The sequence below is a fragment of the Molothrus aeneus genome, chromosome 10, assembly GCF_037042795.1.
Source record: "Molothrus aeneus isolate 106 chromosome 10, BPBGC_Maene_1.0, whole genome shotgun sequence".
NCBI classification, from domain to species: domain Eukaryota; kingdom Metazoa; phylum Chordata; class Aves; order Passeriformes; family Icteridae; genus Molothrus; species Molothrus aeneus.
Genome location: NC_089655.1, coordinates 14,957,098 through 14,975,900, shown reverse-complemented (window position 1 = coordinate 14,975,900; position 18,803 = coordinate 14,957,098). Strand labels below are relative to the sequence as shown.

General features: G+C 46.9%; 1 protein-coding gene across 1 annotated transcript in view; it reads left to right on the top strand.

The window, feature by feature from the left end:
• Positions 1–17,945, top strand: part of TP63 (tumor protein p63) — a 97,702-nt gene extending 79,757 nt beyond the window's left edge. Inside the window, exons 6-14 of the mRNA XM_066556514.1 lie at positions 1,074–1,189; positions 1,484–1,593; positions 1,842–1,978; positions 2,987–3,069; positions 3,995–4,131; positions 14,332–14,489; positions 15,368–15,512; positions 16,311–16,404; positions 17,649–17,945. Of these exons, the coding sequence (XP_066412611.1) occupies positions 1,074–1,189; positions 1,484–1,593; positions 1,842–1,978; positions 2,987–3,069; positions 3,995–4,131; positions 14,332–14,489; positions 15,368–15,512; positions 16,311–16,404; positions 17,649–17,945 (1,277 nt within the window). The remainder of the gene's footprint in view (positions 1–1,073; positions 1,190–1,483; positions 1,594–1,841; positions 1,979–2,986; positions 3,070–3,994; positions 4,132–14,331; positions 14,490–15,367; positions 15,513–16,310; positions 16,405–17,648) is intronic.
• Positions 17,946–18,803: the final 858 nt, after the last annotated feature.

The window sequence follows — 18,803 nt, the reverse complement described above, 5'->3', positions numbered from 1 at the left end:
CATTTAAGTTCATGTAAGTTCAGATGAGCATCTGTTTTATTCTACATACATTATTTATCTCCTACTGTAAAAAAACCCGGTTGGTGTCAGTTAGCAGCATGTCTTAGGAGTCTGGATCCCATTGCTGGTTACAGTGCAGCCAGATAGACAAGCCCCAGAAATAAGCAAGGACTTGGGAGTGTAAAATTAGAGTGGAGCAAGACAGTTCTTCAAAATGGTTTTTTATATTAAAAAGTGCTTTTCTGATAGGACTGGATTTATTGAGGTTTGACACCATTCAATAATGAAGTTTTAAGAAAGAATTTATAGGATTTTTTTCCTTATTCTGAAATAATTATTTCTGTAGAAATAGGCTGTATTTTGAGTAGGAAATGAACAGTTAATACCCAGAACAAATTCTTCAGATGAACCGATAGCAGGCTCCTCTCCTCAGAATTTAGTTGCATGTTTTAGAAACACTAAAGATAATTTGTAGGAAGGAAGCTTTTAATTATTGGATAGTGGCCTAGGAACCAAGAAGATCATGTTCCCTTCTGCTGCTGCTGTAAGCAAGCATGATTTTTCAAGCTGACCATTAATTAAATGCATATTTCTTTTGCTTCTTGGTTCTTTTTTTTTAAGGCTTAAGACTAATGAAAGGGAGCAGAAGAGGGCTAGCAACTGATAGGAAAATGAGTGGGAATTGAGACTTGAAGTAATTTGCTTTGTATATGCATTAGAGGGAGGAAAATAAAGGCTTTCAGCTGGTGTGAAAATCCAGCAGGAGTTATCTGCTGGAAGAACTGCTGTGAGCTGCCATTCAGTTCGCATTTTGGCTCACTTCTTCTGGGATCTTGGGAAGCCCTTGTTCAAGTTTAGCCACAGGTGTCCAGAGTGAGCTTGGGAAAGCCTGTGTTGCCTTTGGTGTCTGGCAGCAGGGATCTTGGGAAGGGATGCTTCAAGGGCTGAGAGGCACCTGTGTGTGCTCTGATGGACCTCTGGGGCCACATGCATCTCCCTTGATGGTAGATCTTACCACCCTGTGCATGATCTTACTGAACAGTCTCTTGTTTTTTTCCTCTTTGCCTTTGCAGGGCAGATTGCACCTCCCAGCCACCTGATCAGAGTGGAAGGGAACAGCCATGCCCAGTATGTAGAAGACCCCATCACTGGGAGGCAGAGTGTGCTGGTCCCCTATGAGCCACCCCAGGTATGTTGTGAGCTCGAGCTGGTGCCATCCTGGCATGCAAGGGTTGGGGGTTGTAACCCTGGTCAAAGGAGTTGGGATCTTGGGCTTTCCCTATCCTCAGCACAATGAATCCCTTCTTCCTTTCTGTCAGAAATGAGCTGTGAAACCTTCCTTATCCCTTTTAAGGAAGCTTTGTACTGGGGGCCTATTTCATGCTGGTCCACTTGCAGCCCAGCTTGGGAAATGCAAGAGGAGGACTTGGAAAAAGCAGAGCTTTCCATCCACCACCTCTTCCTCTCCACCTTGTCTCACCAGGTCGGTACTGAGTTCACCACAGTCTTGTACAACTTCATGTGCAACAGCAGCTGCGTTGGCGGGATGAACCGCCGCCCAATCCTTATCATTGTGACCCTGGAAACCAGAGAGTAAGTTGTGCATCATGACTGTAACCCTTCTGGCTCCTCTTCCACTTAGGACATCATTCCATATCCTTAAAACAGCGGAATTCAAGGGGCTGTAGGATATTTTTCAGATCTTTGCAGCTGGGAGTTGCCCAGCGCCTGGGAAATGCAGGCTGGAAAATGGCAGGTGCAGAGTGTGGTGGGGCGTTGAGGAGAGCTGCTGGCCTGTGTCTGAGATGCCAGCTGATGTTTCCCCTCACCTCTGTTCGCAGTGGGCAGGTCTTGGGCCGGCGGTGTTTCGAAGCCCGTATCTGTGCTTGCCCAGGCAGAGACCGCAAGGCAGACGAGGACAGCATCCGCAAGCAGCAAGTGTCCGACAGCACAAAGAATGGTGATGGTACGAAGCGCCGTAAGTAGCTGCACAGCTGGGCAGAGGGGGCTGTCTCTGGGTGCTTGTGCCACAGGGACAGAGTGGTGCTGTGCATGGCCTTGCAGGCAGGAGGGCATTAGGGATCTGTTCTCCCAGGGTGAATCAGCCTAGAAATTGAGCTGGTGTTCACAAAGCAGTGTTTGACAGTCTGGGTGTGTGGGCTCCCTTGCAGCATTGCTGGTGTTAGATTAGCCCCGCCATGGTGAGTGGAGGGGGTGTTTATTTGCCACCTTCCAATTGTATGTCTGGAACTCTAACCTTTTGAACCTTTACTGCTTGTTTGGGGTCGTGCTGTTATTCTTTGCTTTATCTAGCCAGTGTTCTGTGCTGTGGCAGGTGTCTTCCAGCCACAGGGATCTAGACTGAGGCTGCACACAAACCCTGCTGTGCATCACAGACACCCTGGCAAGCGACCTCTCTGTGCTCTGAAGGGAGCCAAGTCCTCGCTGGTCATGCAGGGTGTGGAAATCCACCTTTGGTTTCCCCTGTACTCAGTGTAGGCAGCAGGCTGAACAGCAGGCACAGGTTATGACTGGAGGCAGACTAGAGAGGAGCTTTATTTTCTCAGTGAGTTCTGCTCCCTGCCAATGGTCTCACCTTCATGAATCACTAGTTCACCAACAACTTGTGAGCCTTGTAATACCAAAACTTGCTGTAATTTTCCTGTAAAGAGCCAGCACTTGTTCAAAGTGTGGCTTGCCAGGGTTTGTCATATACCCAGCACTCCTTGGCTGATGAGTTTCCCCAAGTGACATGGCCAGCCAGCATCTGCAATCATGTCTGCCTTAAGGAGCCTGGAGCTGCAAGGACAGTTCTGGAGTGGCTTAGGCAGAGATCCCTTCAGAGCACTGCAGATCTGAGCTGGTCATGCACTTCATATCTCTTGTATCTGTCTTTTTGTCTTTTTCTTTTTTGTGTGCTACTCTCCCCCCTCTCCCCACCTCTTTCTTTTTTGGTAACGGGATGTGTTTTGGGTTTCTCTTCCAGCTTTTCGACAAGGAACTCATGGCATACAGATGACATCTATCAAAAAAAGACGTTCCCCAGATGATGAGCTCTTGTACTTGCCAGTGAGTTCTCTCTCTTTTTACTTACCCTATGTTTAGCATCTTTAATGGTGACTTGAGGTTCACCTAGGCTTCAGAAAGACCTGAGGATGGGGTTGGGGTGTGAAAGAATAATTATTATTTTCTTTAATTCCATGAACTACTAATTTTAAATACATATTCCAAATAAACAATATTAAAAATCCAACTAGGTTGAGAATGGTTTATGCAAGGCATATGAGAATATCCCAAGGGATCTCTCTGTCCTGGTGGAAACACTGTCTTCAAGATATAACTAGGTTTCCTCCTCTGTCATTTCTGGGTCTGTGGTACATGACCTTTCTCTAGAAAACTGATAGGTGGATGCTTCTGTGGCTTTTATGTGTATTGTAATGCAGTGATAGAAGTGAAATATGCTGTATTAAGTGCAGACTCAGAAAGGGCAAGAAATATCTCTAATTGGCCATTTAGCTCCTTCCCATGAGCCATGTTTAGTTGCTTAAATCACAAGTCATGGTGTGCTTGGAGAAGATGGGAGAGCCAAACCCAGCTCCCAAATTTATGTGCTGTCTTTTCTGAGGGCATGTAAGATTCAGCACCAGATCTGCTTACATCTGAGGCAAGTAAAGACATTTTCTGTCTAAATAGGTTGGATCAGAATGTTGCTTTTGGCTGGCATAGATTCACACTGAGCCATATGACAACCCCAAGATGTTCATCAGCCTGCAGTGTGAGATTATCACTCTTCAGCATTATTTGCTGCACTTCTAGAACAAAGCTAGCATTTTTATTGTGTGAGCATACAGTATAAACAGATTATTTGCATCCTGCTCTGGTTGTTTAATTGACATTTTGAAGACTTTCTAAGGTGACTGTCAACAAGGTCTATAAATGCAGTCCTTTAAAGCTTTTCTTTCCCCCCAATCCCTGTCCTTTTCCTGTGACCCAGGTGAGGGGACGGGAGACCTACGAAATGCTGCTGAAGATCAAAGAGTCCCTGGAGCTGATGCAGTTCCTTCCCCAGCACACAATTGAGACCTACAGGCAGCAGCAGCAGCAACAGCACCAGCACTTGCTCCAGAAGCAGTGAGTACCAGTGTGCTTGCAGTGTCAGTGCAGTGGGGAGAGAGGAGAGAGACACAGAAGGCTTCTGCACAGGTGTTCAAAGGGACATGGTGCTCAGCTGAGGGCTGGGCAGTGGACAAAGCAGTCCTGCTTCCCCCAGTGTACATCCTGACTGCTGGCAAGGTCCCTCTCTAGTCTTTAATCTTACATATTACAACTTCTGGCCCTAGAGGGTGAATGAGGATGGGCTCAGTGCCTCATTTGACTTCCAGCCAGAGCCCAAGGCAGAGGCATTGACATTCTGTGGTCAGAAACCTGCTGTGTGTGCCCATCCCAGCTGGGGGATGGCTGCACTCCTGTCCCATTGCTCATGGGAATGGCAGCAAACATGAACCATCTCCAGGGTATCCATCTGACCACCTTGCTAAGAGTGTCTAGAGCTGGGACTGTGAGCACGAGCTCAGCTGAGCTGTGCATTGGAGGGCTGGTGTTTCAGTGGTACAACACTACTTCAGGTTGTTCAGCTCAACTACTGAACTGCCTACAACAGGCAGCTGGAAGTCGAGAGCAAAGCTGAAACACAAAAAATTTCCTTTGCAGCTAGTGGGTACTTCAAAAAAAGATTCTATACATACTTTTGAATTATTGTCACAAACTGCCCTTTGCCAGATGACTCTTCACATTGCTCATGAGAAATTTTCCATCCTTTCTGAGCTCAGCTGGCAGGGATTGCTCTGGGTGCTGTAAATGTGAGGAGGATAGGGAAAAGAAAGGCCAGATAGGTGTCTGGGTTCCCAAAGCTTTGCAGTCAGAGGCTTGGGCAGAGAATGACTTCCCAGGCTGCAGTGAGCAGTGTCATTCATGGGCATTGCTTCACCTGCTGTCTGGGGTGACAGCAAATGGCCCCGGGCTGTAGGTGGCTGCCAGTGGCAGTGCTGGGATCTCGTGTCAGGAGGCTGTGGGTATAACTCATTCCTCTGCAGAGGTTAGTGTGGGGCCAAGGCACCACATAAGTCCCACTTGAGCCTGTAGGGATTTATTTCAATGCCTTGGCCTTGTCTCAGGACTTCTGCAATACCACAGCTTTCTGCCAGATCTCTGCATGTGTTCACATTTTGGCCTGTGTGTTTTTAGTGTCAGCTGGAGTCTTGTGGAGGTGTGAGAAAAGCCCTCTGCCAAAACGTCTGGAGCATCCAGGGGCTCTGGACTCCTTTTTTGGGGCACTTAAAAATCTCATTATTGTTATTTACTTTTATCAGTCATCTGCACTGTTTGTGTATACTATAGCTTGTATTTACTAGCTCCTAGGCATTGTGGCATTTGTGTGCTCTACTGCTTGTCTTCAAAGCTTCACCTGAACCACAACCATTTCAGCTGAGAAATGGTTTTGTAAGCAGAAATGGACAGCGGCAGATGACAGCTTTCTCTTGGTGCTGACAGTTGGCTTTGCCATAATTACTTTTTTCATTCTATCTATATCAGTAGAATAGGTTCCTGGCAAATGAGGTTGGTATTTGTGTTACTTTTAAGACCAGCATGTAGAACTTCAGTCATTTAATTTAATGAAACTTCTTTTGGCATGTCTCCTGGCACTTGTCCAGTTATATACTCATTTTTCTCAGTTGCTGAGTGTGCTCATGCAGGGGAGAAAGATTAAGAGCTTTAAAGGGTGCCAGGAGCATGGAGAAAAATAACTTTTTTGTCCAGAGCTGCTGCAGTTGTCTCTGTCCACAGCCTGCCATCAAGCAGTGTCCTCTGTGCTGAAATGCATATTCAGGCAGTTTGTTAGGTGCACTTTGGGTTTTGGTGCTTTTTCTTTAGTAATCCATGGTATGACTTAATATCTGAAGGAATGTGTTCAGGGCAAAGGGATGTTTAGACTGAAAAGACTCTTAAGATGCAATTGCACCTCAAAAAAGGAGCCTCAGGTCTCAATGTGAGAGTGGGGAAAGCAGCTGCTTTGTAGGGCTTGGTTGGGATAAGAGCAGCCTTGCATGAGAGCAGGTTGCTGGGAGATGTCTTGCCACTGCTTCCTTGTCAGAGTGGCCAAACTCAGGAGCACAGGGGCTCCTTTTTGAGTCTGTTCTGGCCTTTCACTTTGTATGCAGGGATGTACTTTGAAGTTTTGGTCCCAGTTCATGTTTGGTCACTTTCCCATGTGAAAAGTGGGAGCTGGGAAACTGTGTACGCTGTGAAGGTGGAATGTTCTGGAAGCTGTAGATCCTAGCAGGGCTCTGTGGGAATGGAATGCTTGAAAGTTTCCTTGGATTCTTCCTTCTCAAAATGGAGCAGCATCCACATGTGCTCCAGAGTCACACCTTGGTGGAGAACTGCTGGATTTTTCAGTTTATTTTTTTGGGGCAGTGGTAAACATAGAGAAGCTATCCAGGTGTGTGGAAAGAGTTTTCCCTGTAACTCCTACAACATGGAAACTTCATCTTTTTTGAAGAGTAGGAAAAGTAAGGTTGAGATGATCATGGTGAAAGATAGTTTTAAAAATAGAAATCTGTCATTTTGGAAAGCAATTGTATAATGGCTCTCATGCACATACAGACCAGCATTGCATTTGACAGGCCAGCAGATGCAGCTGTCTGACTGTTCTGGAATAGGAAGGACAAATCTGGTGACAATCAGCATTCTTGTGTCCCACTAGTTGACCAAAGTACTGCAATGCTCCACATTGTGCCAGACCACAATATTTCTCTGTCTCATCTCCTCTCTCTGCTTGCTCCTTTGTGCATGGTTTTCTCCTATTTACTGTTATGCCAAATACCTTCATGATCATAGGTGGCAAGTTGTTGGGATTTTTGCTTTCAGTTTCTATTCTTCCTTTTTCACTGTCAAATCCTGGGGCCCTTAACTTGAACTGCAGCACACACATTTATTTAGAAGAGTTCATAGTCTGCTACCATTTGTGTAAAACATAGATTTGCCAGATGATTACTGCTGCAAGAGAGATCAGAGGTGGCTCATGCTTTGGGGAGGGAATGTTTCCTCATTACCCTGCTGTGAAATATGTTTGCCATCAATATTCCCACAGAGCTACCTGCACAGTCTTTAAGGGTTTCATTAGGAAACACCTTTTCATGTAGTGGGTTTCACTCTGCTGAGCACTGTTTTCAAAACTATCTGTATTTCAATTTCCTACAGCAGAGAATTACAAAATATTTCAAATTGGAAGAGACCCATAAAGTTCATAAGGAACACCCAACCCAACTTCTGTGATTGAAGGGTTTTCACAAAGTCTTCCAATGGCTACCAAGAAGGGGGCTCTTACATCCAAGTGGGATCTTGTACCCCAGCAAAGATTTCTTTCCTATCAGCAGGGCTGCAGCTATGAGCCCACTGGCTGCCTTTCAGTCTAGTGAGCAGCACAACTCACTATCCAAATGAGAAGGAATTAACCTCATTAGTGATCTGTGGCAGAACTGAGCTATCTAATGCCTGGAGTGCTCCAGCTGAGCTGCGAGGATCCCAGTGCTTGCTGTTGTGGGAAGGGGGCTGGTGGGGAAGGCATTCTTTGTACCTTCACCTCATTAATCTCACTTTTGGTGTGAAAGCTAACAGTGGATTTTGCATGATCTGGTTTGGTTTTGTGGTGCTGTGCTTGCATGTGAACTCCAGGCAGCTGGATAGTGTTCTCACTACAGAATGGCCAAGATGAAAGGAACCAGGTAGAAGTGCTTCATGGGCTCTGAGGATGCAGTGCCCTCTGCATCAGCTGGTGGCCCCAGGGACCCCTCAGCTTCTCAGAGGAGAAGAGTTGAGCTGTAGTCAGTATGGCCAATAGGCACTGTTCTCCCTCTCTAGCACCAGCTTCTGGGTTTGAAGTGATTGTAGTTAAAAGTGGACTCAATGGAAGCTGCTACTCCTTTTCCTCTTTGAGTGCTTTTATTCCTCCTAGATTTGTCACTGGAAACATTATCAGGACCTTATTTGTACCCACGAGACTAGGACAGCATCAGGTTTCTCTATCAGCTGGTTGTTTTCCCTTCCTTGCCAAGCACTCGCTTGTGCCTGGGGCTTTCCAGCTTCCTAAATCTCCCTGTTACATACCCTCCCTGTAGGTGCTAAGACATCTGCTTTTTCCCTCTTTGAAAGCCCGTACTGTGATCATGAAGGTGAAAAGTAACTGTTTCTCTCTTGGTGGCTGGCAAAGGGTCCTGTACATTCATCTTTTTCTTTTCTCTGGTTCCTTCTTTACAGTCTCCTTTCGGCCTGCTTCAGGAGTGAACTCATGGACTCAAGGAGAGACCCTCCCAAACAGACCGATGCCATCCTAAAACATTCCAGCCCCCCAAACCCATCAGTATATCCCTAAACCGAGCTGGCAGTGTCACTCTGCCCAGCTGGCAGGACTAGGAGCAGTGGGGCAAACACACAGCCTGATAGCAGCAGAGTGAATAGTGAGAGTAAACTTCTGAAGGGACTCAAACTTTGCAAAAACAACAGACACTTGTACAGACCTCTTAGCTGTAACCCATAGCCTTGTGAGGTCGGGAACCACAATTTTGTCTGTCTTGGTGTAACTTTTCTCCCCTTGGTGTAACATTTTTGTAATGTGTTAATACTCTTTCTTCCTACTTCTGTATTTGTGAAACTCAGCAGGGTTTCTCTGAGCAGGTCTCAATTTTAAAATGCCTTTTGTCTTGTTTAAGTTAAAAAAATGTGTCCATGGACTGGGGGGATGGAAGCAGAGGATATGTGTTTAAATGGTCTGTGATAGTCAATTTGGCCTGTTTCAGTGCTGGTCGTGCACTAGTATAAGTAGATGATGTATTTTTTACTGCTGGACAGGGAGAGGTAATAATTATATGAACTGGCACTGCTAAGAAATCTTTTTTTCTGCAGAAAAGCCCTCAACTTTGGCATCATGAGTTGTTTCCACTTATTTCCAACCCTAAAGGGTAAAGTACATCAGAATTGTAAGGAAGGCAGAGTGATTTTGACTTTGCACCAGCTCTGCTGACTTTGATCCAGCTTTATTGAACTTAGGGAATTCCTCCTGACTCTGTGGGCTTGACCCAAGTGGTGGGCTGACCTGCACAAGCTGAATGTGTGGTAGAGCTGTAATGATATCCATGTGTGCCCAGTGTCCCTGTCCCTTTGCAGCCCGGGGTGTCCCAAACTCCCTAGTGCCCTAGCAGTGGAAAGGGGTTGGAGCTAGCTCCTCTCCTTACAGATGTTCAGAAGTTTAGATGTTGCCTTAACATTTTCATCAACCCTCCTATCTTTTGCCCCATCTCTCCAAGCCTCATAGTTCAAAGGAAAGCAGTGTCATCACATGTTGCAGTTGACTCAGCCAAGTGGCCTCAGGCCATGTCCACCTTGCCCATTAATCCTGCAACCAGAGGGTCTTGCTAATTGTGTCTGAAGTGCTTCTGGGCTTAGCAGTTCCTGCACAGAAGACTTTTTCTCAGCAAGGACTTGTAAATTCTCACACTGCTTTTATTAAACTCTGTCTCTGGAAAAAAAGCCTGATGCAGTTGGAGAAGACTCTTCTCTCTGACCATCACAACATCTGCTTCCAGGCAGCAAAGCGGGGATCTGAGCAGGTGATGAGTTGTACTGACATCACCTTTGGGAGCCATATCCCATCTCTGGCTGTCTCCAATGCCTTAGCAAGACTTGCTCTACCATAGCAGTGTGGAGGAGGGCTGATGGAAAAGAGCCCCCAAAACTGGGGTTAAGTCTGTAAATAACAGCTAATTAAGCACTAGCAGTGCCTGTGTCATATAGTTGCAGCTCTATGGTCCTTCCTTGTGTAAAGCTAATTAAAATCAAGTGCCTTGTTACCTTGTCTGGAAATTCCAGGAAGTTCTTTCAGATCACAAAGCAGGTCACTATTGTTCTGTGCCTTTTTATTTGGGAAAAGAAAGGCAATGTGATTCCTTTCCCTGTGAGAGGTGGGAACCTGAACTGTAAATGCAGCCCAGACATAGGATTATATTTGGCACTATTTTCTGTTCTTCCAGTGAAGGTTTATTCTTGGATTTTTGCTTTTTCTGCTTCTGGATGGCAATATGAAAATACTGTGACAGGGAAATACTGATCTGTATTTAGAGCACTGCTCCTGGACCTGTTCACCAGCAAGTTTGAGGAGGCATCCACAGCCTGCACTGGAAGATTCCAGTTCATCATTTGGTGTGGCCTCTGGGAAATGCTTTGTACTGTAATGAGCAATACAACATCTTAAACTTCCACTGAACAAGAATGTAAATTATTTGGATCCTGTTGTTTTCTGGAAAGCCTTTCTGATTTGTCCCACTTGGCAGTAAGAGGATGATGATTGTGATGCTGATCTTAGTGGTGACTTGATTTGCTTTCCAACTACCAGGTAGTTATATTAGAAGGTGCTGTTCTTTTTTTCTTTTATCAAATACCTGGAGCTGAAAGCAATTTGAGTTGCTTTGTAGTCTGTCCTCTGCAGATAAAATGTAAACTTTATCCCAGCTGTCTTTTCATTGCTTCTTTGCCATCTCTGTGTCTTCAGGAAAATAAGCCTTTTCCTTTCAAGGAATAACCAAGTGGACTAATTGGGCCTTATCAGGTACTGAGGTCATATCAGTCTGTGTCAACTACTTGATATATATCCACTCCCTGTATTACAGCTCCATTCCCTGGAGAGCAGATTGCATCCATGGCCTGCCTTGAGAAATTCCCATACCTGAAATCTAAGGGGAGTCATTATTGCCACCCTTGGCCCTGTGCTGTAGTTCCTGTCTGCCCAGTAACTGCTGGAGCTCCTCCTTTCCCTGCTCCCAGTGAGGTACCAAGCCTTCAAACCACTGGAGTGATTGAAAAGGTGCACTGTTATTTGCTTTAGAATAGATGCAGTTTGGGATGGGGGGAGTAAGGGCATCTCTCTGCTTTTCAGTGTCCTGCTGCTTCATGGGCCTTCAAAGCAGAGGAATGAAACTGAGCAGCATCTGTGTCACTTGTGTGCCCTTATTAGACTATACCAGTGACACCCCAGTGTTACACAGCCCTATGGGAAGCCTTGCTTTAAAAACCCTTGTCCTTGAGCACTCTGGCCTTGTGTGAGCCTGGGATGTGATCCTTGGTGTGGCTGCTGAAAGAGAGGGCAGACACAGAACTGGGCAGCTCTGATTCTACTTGTGTGTCTCTGCACTGACTGGCTCTGGGTCTGCAGGCACAGCAAACTGCAGGCACAGGGGCTTGGGTGAAATCTTAAATTCTGAGCCTGATCTGCCCAATTGCATTTAATGAACCTTTGATGTCATTTAAGGTTGCTTACGCAGCTGTGTGCTCCTCTAGCCAACAAGAACTCTGGTCTGCTCAGTCAGGTAGTTGGTCTGTCCCAGCAGTTTTCTGCCTCTGGTGAAGGGCTGGTATCCTGTGAGCTGGGAAAATGTAGAGTTACACGAGGCTGTGAACTGAACTTTGTTCATATATGGGACAGGAAAGTTCCTTCCTGACCTCTTGAGATGATCAGTATATGCCTTGAAGCATGAGAGACTGATTGCCCTCATATGAGCTTGCATAACTACAGATGTTATTTGTTAAATAATTACATAGCCTCTTGAAGAGAGAAAACTCAGTTGCAGAATGTGACTCAGTGCCTTTTGTATCAGACTGTTCCAAGAAGTATAATAGTCTCTTAATTGAAGCCCTTATACCTTGATATTAAAATGCATTTCATTGGCATTGATATCAAAGAAATGTTAATGCTCCGACTTCTAATCTTTCTTGAGACCTAGTAAGTAAAATTTTAATGAAAATCACTGTGCATGACATTCTTGTATCTGTTTTTAAAAATCGAGGAAAAAAGCAATATATTTTAAATGGGTCCTCAAACACCATGTAGCTCTTGTGCTTAATACCAAAAACATTTTCTTGTGTTTCTAAGGCTCGTGCTATATTGATGTGTGACATTAATTTTCAATAAAATTTTGCATCTTGGTTTATCTTGAGACTTCTCTTTGGCTAGATGGCCTTTTAAACATCTGCTCATGTGATGAAATAGCTTAGTTGTAACTAGTGTGAGTACAGAGAAGAATGCTTTTGTTTTCTGTTTTACTCCCTTGAACTTGATGATGTTAATCTTGACTCTTACGAGTATGAATGAGATAAGCATGGAGTCCCTAAGCTATATGTTAAAGTATGCCTTTGTTTTCTAAAGTTTTGGGCTGGCTTGTGTTTGATTGCTTTTTGTTTTTCTTTTAGCCCCAAAAATTTTGTAGTCTCCTAATTAGCTTTGCTGAGATCACTACTGGTGGTGGAGAGGGCAAAGGTAGGCCCACTGCTGACCTCAAACAATGCAACTCAGAGTCCTTTGGGAAACCTTTGTTGATTTAATTTGGAATTTTGCTGTGTTCATTGACCTCCTCACTTGCAGATCATGCAGATTTTGCCTTAAGAGACTCTTCCAGGTGTGTGTTTATTTCAGCTGAAGCTTAAGATAAGTGCATGAACCCATGAAGTAAAATACTGATTGGTCCTAAATCCAGAAGCCTTTTGGGCTAAGGGTGGTGTTAGCTTAACTTGAATTTCATGGCTGGCCTCAACTTTCATAATTGGGGAATGAAAATGTCAGATCTGAATCTTTCTCTTCTCTCTGAAAAGTCAGGTCTGAACTTCATGGCTCGGTTTCACTTCCCCTTGGGAGCTGCTGCCATTGTTAATATTAATTTGTGAAGCTTCTTGTGCTTTCCACTTCCTTGAGTCTGTGAAGTTTGCTGGATCTTGTCCTGCATCTTCACTGCCAAAGGACAGTTCACACCCTTCTGTACCTCCTGTAATTGTGTAATTAGGTAACATTTCTTCAGGGCCTTAGATACTCTAGCCTGTTAGCATAGATGTTTTCTCCACCCAACACTGCAAGTCTTGAAAGTGCAGGAAGCTGGAGACAATGTAATTGTGTGGAACTTGACCTTGAATGCTGAAGGTTTTAATAAATTGTCTAGGAATAAGCCTTTTCTTTCCTTTTACACTTTGCTTATTTGGAGTAATAATTATTTTATTTGCATAGAAGAAAAGCCAGTTCCCAGGAATTGGTGTAACCAGTTATACCCAGATGGGAACAAGTTTCCCAGTGGGAACTAAGATGGGAATGTGCCCTTGGACACTCACCATGGGGTCAGTGTGATAGGAGTGCCAGGCTCTGTGGTGGGTGACCACGGAGCCTGGGTGACCTCTGCTCTGCAGGGTGACCACAGCTTGAGGGTACTTGTGCCAGGGGAGCAGGCACATTTCCCAAACCTTTGCCCAGTCCTACAAATGCCCCTGATGTAAGAGGGAGAAAAACCTGCTCCCTTGTGGCATGGCAGTGCTATGCCAATTGTGCTGTTGGGCCAGCTTTAATGATAATTTTCTGCATGTCCCACATAGGACCCCACTGTAAATGGGATGCCACAGCCATAACTCGATCTGGGAGCTGGGCTGCCCTTCAGAAGCAGCCCAGTCTTGGCAGTCTGGATCACTGACATGGCAGGATTGCAGCTGGGACCCTCGGGCTGGGCAGCAGGGAGTCTGGCAAGCCTCTCTGGCCCACTCCATGAGTATGCTGGGTGGAGTTTGGGGCTGGATGGACTTGAGGGAGGCTAGTGCTCTTGTCAGGTGTTGGCAGGAACCCGATCCTCTTTGCAAGCAGCCTGCAGGGTTTGGATACCAGGTTTGCATTAACACCAGCAAAAGCTGCCTGTTGGCATCCCAGGCAGCTCTGACCATCTCAGTAGTGGTCCCTGAAGTGCATGGAATCTGCCTTCAGCAAGGAGCCTCTGGCTGTTATAACTAGGAATTTTGGAAAAAACAAGGTGATAAGCAGACCCAATCTGAAAACTGTTTCTGCAGTCAGGTTTCAGGGGCATTTAGGATGGTTTGAGATGGTTTCCTTGGTTCTTGTTCCTATGAAAAAGTTTTTGACTACAAGGAGAGTTTAACTTAAAAATACTCTTCAAATCTTGGCACATGTTTGCTGGAATTCCATATATACTTTTCAACTGAAAAACTTGAATAGACACTTCTTAAATAAAAAGTTTCAACCAAAAATTAAGTTTTCCTTTTTTTGGTATTTCACTTTTTTTAAAGTGCTGAGAATATCTGGGAAACCTTTTATTTCCTGTTGACTCATTCTCCAAGGATCTTTCTCTGTGATGATCCTGTGGTATCAGTGATTTCCCTGGCCATGTAGCCCTTTGGGTGCACACTCTCAACAACCAGCTGCTGTGATCACTGTCCTAACATCTCTTTGGTTTGCAGGACCTCCATGCAGTCGCAGTCCTCCTACGGCTCCAGCTCTCCACCCCTCAGCAAGATGAACAGCATGAACAAGCTGCCCTCGGTCAGCCAGCTCATCAACCCCCAGCAGCGCAACGCCCTGACCCCAACCACCATCCCCGACAGCATGGGAACCAACAGTAAGAAACTCTTATTCCTCCTTCTCCTGGTGCCTGTGTGCTCTCTGCTAGTCTGGACAAGGAAACTTGGCATCTCCACATGGCTACTGTTAAGCTGGAGAGCCTGGAGTCATTTGCTGTAAACCTGCAGAGCCAAATAAATATTGCTCATTGGTGTGCCACAGGGCAAGGCTTCAGCATCCTGCTCAGAGCCTCACAGGGTGATCAGAGCTGCTTCTTGCTGCAGATCTAGCTGGCTGCACTGTTCTCTGGCTTTTGAGATTTGTTTCTTCTTCCTTTCCCAGCAGAGGAGATGCAAACATTGGCAGCACTTTTCCCTCAGTTCAATTAAGACAGTTCTTAATTTTAAAGGAAACATCTCGCAGTTCTGTTCCTCCTGGCTGCTGCTGTGTGCTCAGCAGCCCTGTAAATCCAGGATGACAGACATGGTTCTGGGGCGGAGTTTTGGTTGGTGTTTTGTTTTTTCATTTATTTCAAAACAGCTGGACTCTTGCCCACACCTGTTGCTGAGCCCCTTCTGGTGCTCTTGCTGTCTTTGAAAACAAAGCTGTTTGGCTGCTGTATTGGGTTACTCTGCTGGCTCTGTCCTGCTCCTCTCCTGTGGCAGGGCAAGCCAGGGTTTCTATCCAGCCTGTCTGGGAGGGAAGCTGACATGACAGTGGCACTTTCTCCTGTGAGGGGAGAGCTCCAGAAGGACTGTCTGTCATCTGGTCCTTGGCCCTGCCTGAAACTTCTCATGAGCTCATCCTGTTCAGGGTTTTCAGGGGATTTCAGGCTGCTTCAACTGTGGGTGCTGTCCTTGGGTGCTGTGCTGGGGGCAAAGCCAGGGTCTGGGCATGCCTGGGTAACAATTTGCTCCTCCTTCTTCTCTCCTCCAGTTCCCATGATGGGCACCCACATGGCCATGACCGGTGACATGAATGGCCTCAGCCCCACGCAGGCGCTGCCTCCTCCCCTCTCCATGCCTTCAACGTCCCACTGCACCCCCCCTCCTCCATACCCCTCAGACTGCAGCATCGTCAGGTGAGCAGGAGCAGGCTGCCCGGCACGCTGCCCACGCCAAGAGAGAGAGCCCTTGGGTCTGGAGCCTGAATGATCCTGGAGCACTGGATCCCACTGGGCTCTTGGCACCCTCTGGGCACCGAGCCTCAAATCCCCACCTCTGAGCAGCTGAGAGAAACAGGGATGTTAGGAGTGTGAGAAAGCTGAGGGATGCAGCATCTGTTGGACTGGTGGAGTTTGAGGGTGCCAGGCTGTCTTGCAAACATTTCTTGTTTTTCTTTTTTTCCCCCTCTGGCCCCTTGACAAGCCGTGGCTGGGGTCAGAAGCCCCTCTGCCCTTTGTGAGGTCAAACCAGCTGAAAGATGCTGCCCGTAAATGAGGAATCCTTTACACTTAGGGTAGAATGTGCTGATTGGCAGTGCATGATGTGTCTGAGCCCTAGACCCCATGCCTTGCTGAAGCCCTCTGTGCATGCACCAGGCTGCCGTGGGCTCAGCCACCTTCTGGGTGATGTCACCTGGCAGGAGGATCTGTGTGAGCCCTCCTGCCTCAAGACCCAGGCTGTGCAGCACTGGCTCTTGACTTAGGCAAGATGCTGCCATGAGGGCTGGGTGCTGAGCTGAAGGACTCCCTCATTTGTTTGATGTGGCAGCGATGTGGCTTGCTGGCCTGGGATATCTTGGAGGAGGTCAAGCCAAGGGTGAAAGCTTTGTTTCCTGTTGCTGCAGATTGGCTGAGTGTTTGGTTTTTCTGAGGTTTGGGCTGTTGCAGCCAGGGTGATCCTATTTTCTCTCTCCTTCCTTCCTTCCTCCTCTGCAGCTTCTTAGCGAGGTTGGGCTGCTCATCCTGTGTGGATTATTTCACGACCCAGGGGCTGACCACCATCTATCAGATTGAGCATTACTCCATGGATGTAAGTAACTCCTCGCCGTTTCCTTTGTTTGTGCTCTTGGCCCTGCTTTAGGAACAGGTCAGAAATCCAGACTCAGTACACTTTTATTTTTACACAATTAGTTTGATTTAAGGCTGTTGGACATAGAGAAGAGATGTTGTGAGGTGAAGAGAGGCTGGACTTGGGGCCAGGACTATAACTGCCTTGCCTGGCACAGAGAAAGAGTCTCCCCTTCCCCAGCTCTGTCTGAGCCCCTGAAGTGGCCCCAGCCCACGTGCCTGTTAATTCTGCAAGGCTTGGTTTCAGTTTACACCTCACTCGCCTGCAGACAAGTAGGCTCTCCAGAAGTGGTCTGCAATTTTCCCTCCCTCCTTCTGTTTTCTGGCCTTACCTTAATCATCTTCCCTTGCCACTGGCATCTCATCCCTGTTTGTTGTTTTCACTTTTTTACTCTTGCATGGCTTTTGCTGCAGGGTTGCTGCTTCCTCTCCAGGGCCATTGCTCTCTTCTGAGCTGGCTGTCCCTTTTTTTTTCCCCAAGACTTTGGGAGACTGTGGTGCTGTTGCTCCCTAGCATGGGCTGCCTTCCTTTTGCTGCTGCTCTAATTAGAAAAGCTTACTCAAATTAACTGAAGTTGGTGGCTAATTTTTTCAGAGCTAATACTGTGTATCCCAGAGTTCAGGTAACGCAACCCTCATGTTTTGCACCAGAAATGATGGGGCCTCAAACTACAAGTTTTCTAAGGCTATGTGTCTGTTACTAAATTTGGTTCTGTTAATGTAATTAACATGGTTCCTATAGAGTCATACCCAGAGCTCTGGATACTGGAGCTCAGGCTTGGATTCTAAAATCCTTTTGCCGGCTTTGTAATTAACATGGAAATTTTGAAGGTCATTGACCTTCAGGAGCCCAGCATCCCCCACCACTGACAGCCAGCAGATCTACCTGAGGTTGTCTTGGAGGCCTTGCAGTCCAGTTAAGCTTCTAGCTGTAGGTCACCACGTCTTATGCATGAACAAGTGTTTTGTGCAAGTTAAAAATGGAATTTGTGCCTTCAAAACAGGCCGTTGCTGCCTCGTGGCCGCACATGCCTGTTCCAGAGTGGACCACCACTTCCAGGAGCAGTGGTTTGTCTTCTGCTGCGCATCGTGGCCACCTGGGTTTTAGCAGCTTTAGTGGCACTTGGTGGCGCAGAGGCTGTGTTCGCTCCTGGAGCCCAGCTTGCCCTGGGACCCCCCTGCTAAGCCCTGCTCTTTGCCTTGCAGGATCTGGTGAGCCTCAAGATCCCGGAGCAGTTCCGCCATGCCATCTGGAAGGGCATCCTCGACCACCGGCAGCTCCATGACTTCTCCTCCCCTCCCCACCTGCTGCGCACCCCCAGCGGCGCCTCCACGGTGAGCGTGGGCTCGAGCGAGACGCGCGGGGAGCGCGTCATCGACGCCGTGCGCTTCACGCTGCGCCAGACCATCTCCTTCCCGCCCCGCGACGAGTGGAATGACTTCAACTTCGACATGGACGCCCGGCGCAACAAACAGCAACGCATCAAAGAGGAGGGGGAGTGAGACCCCCGGGCCCCCCTCCACCCCGCCCCGGCCACGAACTGCTCAGCCCTTCATTGCCTTCCTTCTGCTTGGTACTGCACCCCCGGACGGAGGGCGGAGGGAACCTTCTTGCTCTCTCTTGCTACGTCATGCCCTGGGTGCTGTTTAGGTCATGCTCCTGGACTGCAACCTCCACCCCAGCTCTTGCAAGGGGAAGAGCTGAGCAAAGGGGGAAGGTGGGTGGTATTTCCTTGACTACCGTTGACCTTCTCAAGAAGGCCAACTTGTTTTGTGTTTTCCTTTGGGGATAGGGCTTCTTTTCTTGACTTTTGAATCCTCACACACCTTGTGGGTGCCCTGACCTTGAAATATGTTTCTTTCACCCAGCTATCCCACTTTGTAAAGCAGGAAGGTTGAAATAAAATTATAAAAAGCCTAAAAAAAACCCCAAAACCCTGGGAAAAAAAAAGCATCCAAACATGCTACAGCAAGGAAACCAAATGCAAAAAACCCAAAGCAACCCAACCCTGAACTGACAGTTAATCTGAAAAATAAATGGGAGTTAGTCTGCTGAACGCTGCACTTAAACAGCCTCTTCCCATGGAGCTGAGTGCTCTGTTCATGTGTAATATTCTCCAGCGGAGACGGCACATGCACTTTGCTGGGCAGGCCAGCGCTGACAGCACCTGCATCTGACTTTTGCCTTGTCCCTCACCTTCTCTGGAAAAACCACGCCGTCTGCTTCTCCTCGTTTTGGGTATACATTTATATGTATGTCCTGGTTTGCCTCTTTGAGGCTTGAAAGTGTAAATAAAACTACTGGTCACTCTTGAATTGTCCCCACTGGATCTTTAACCGTATACTGTAATCCTGTACATA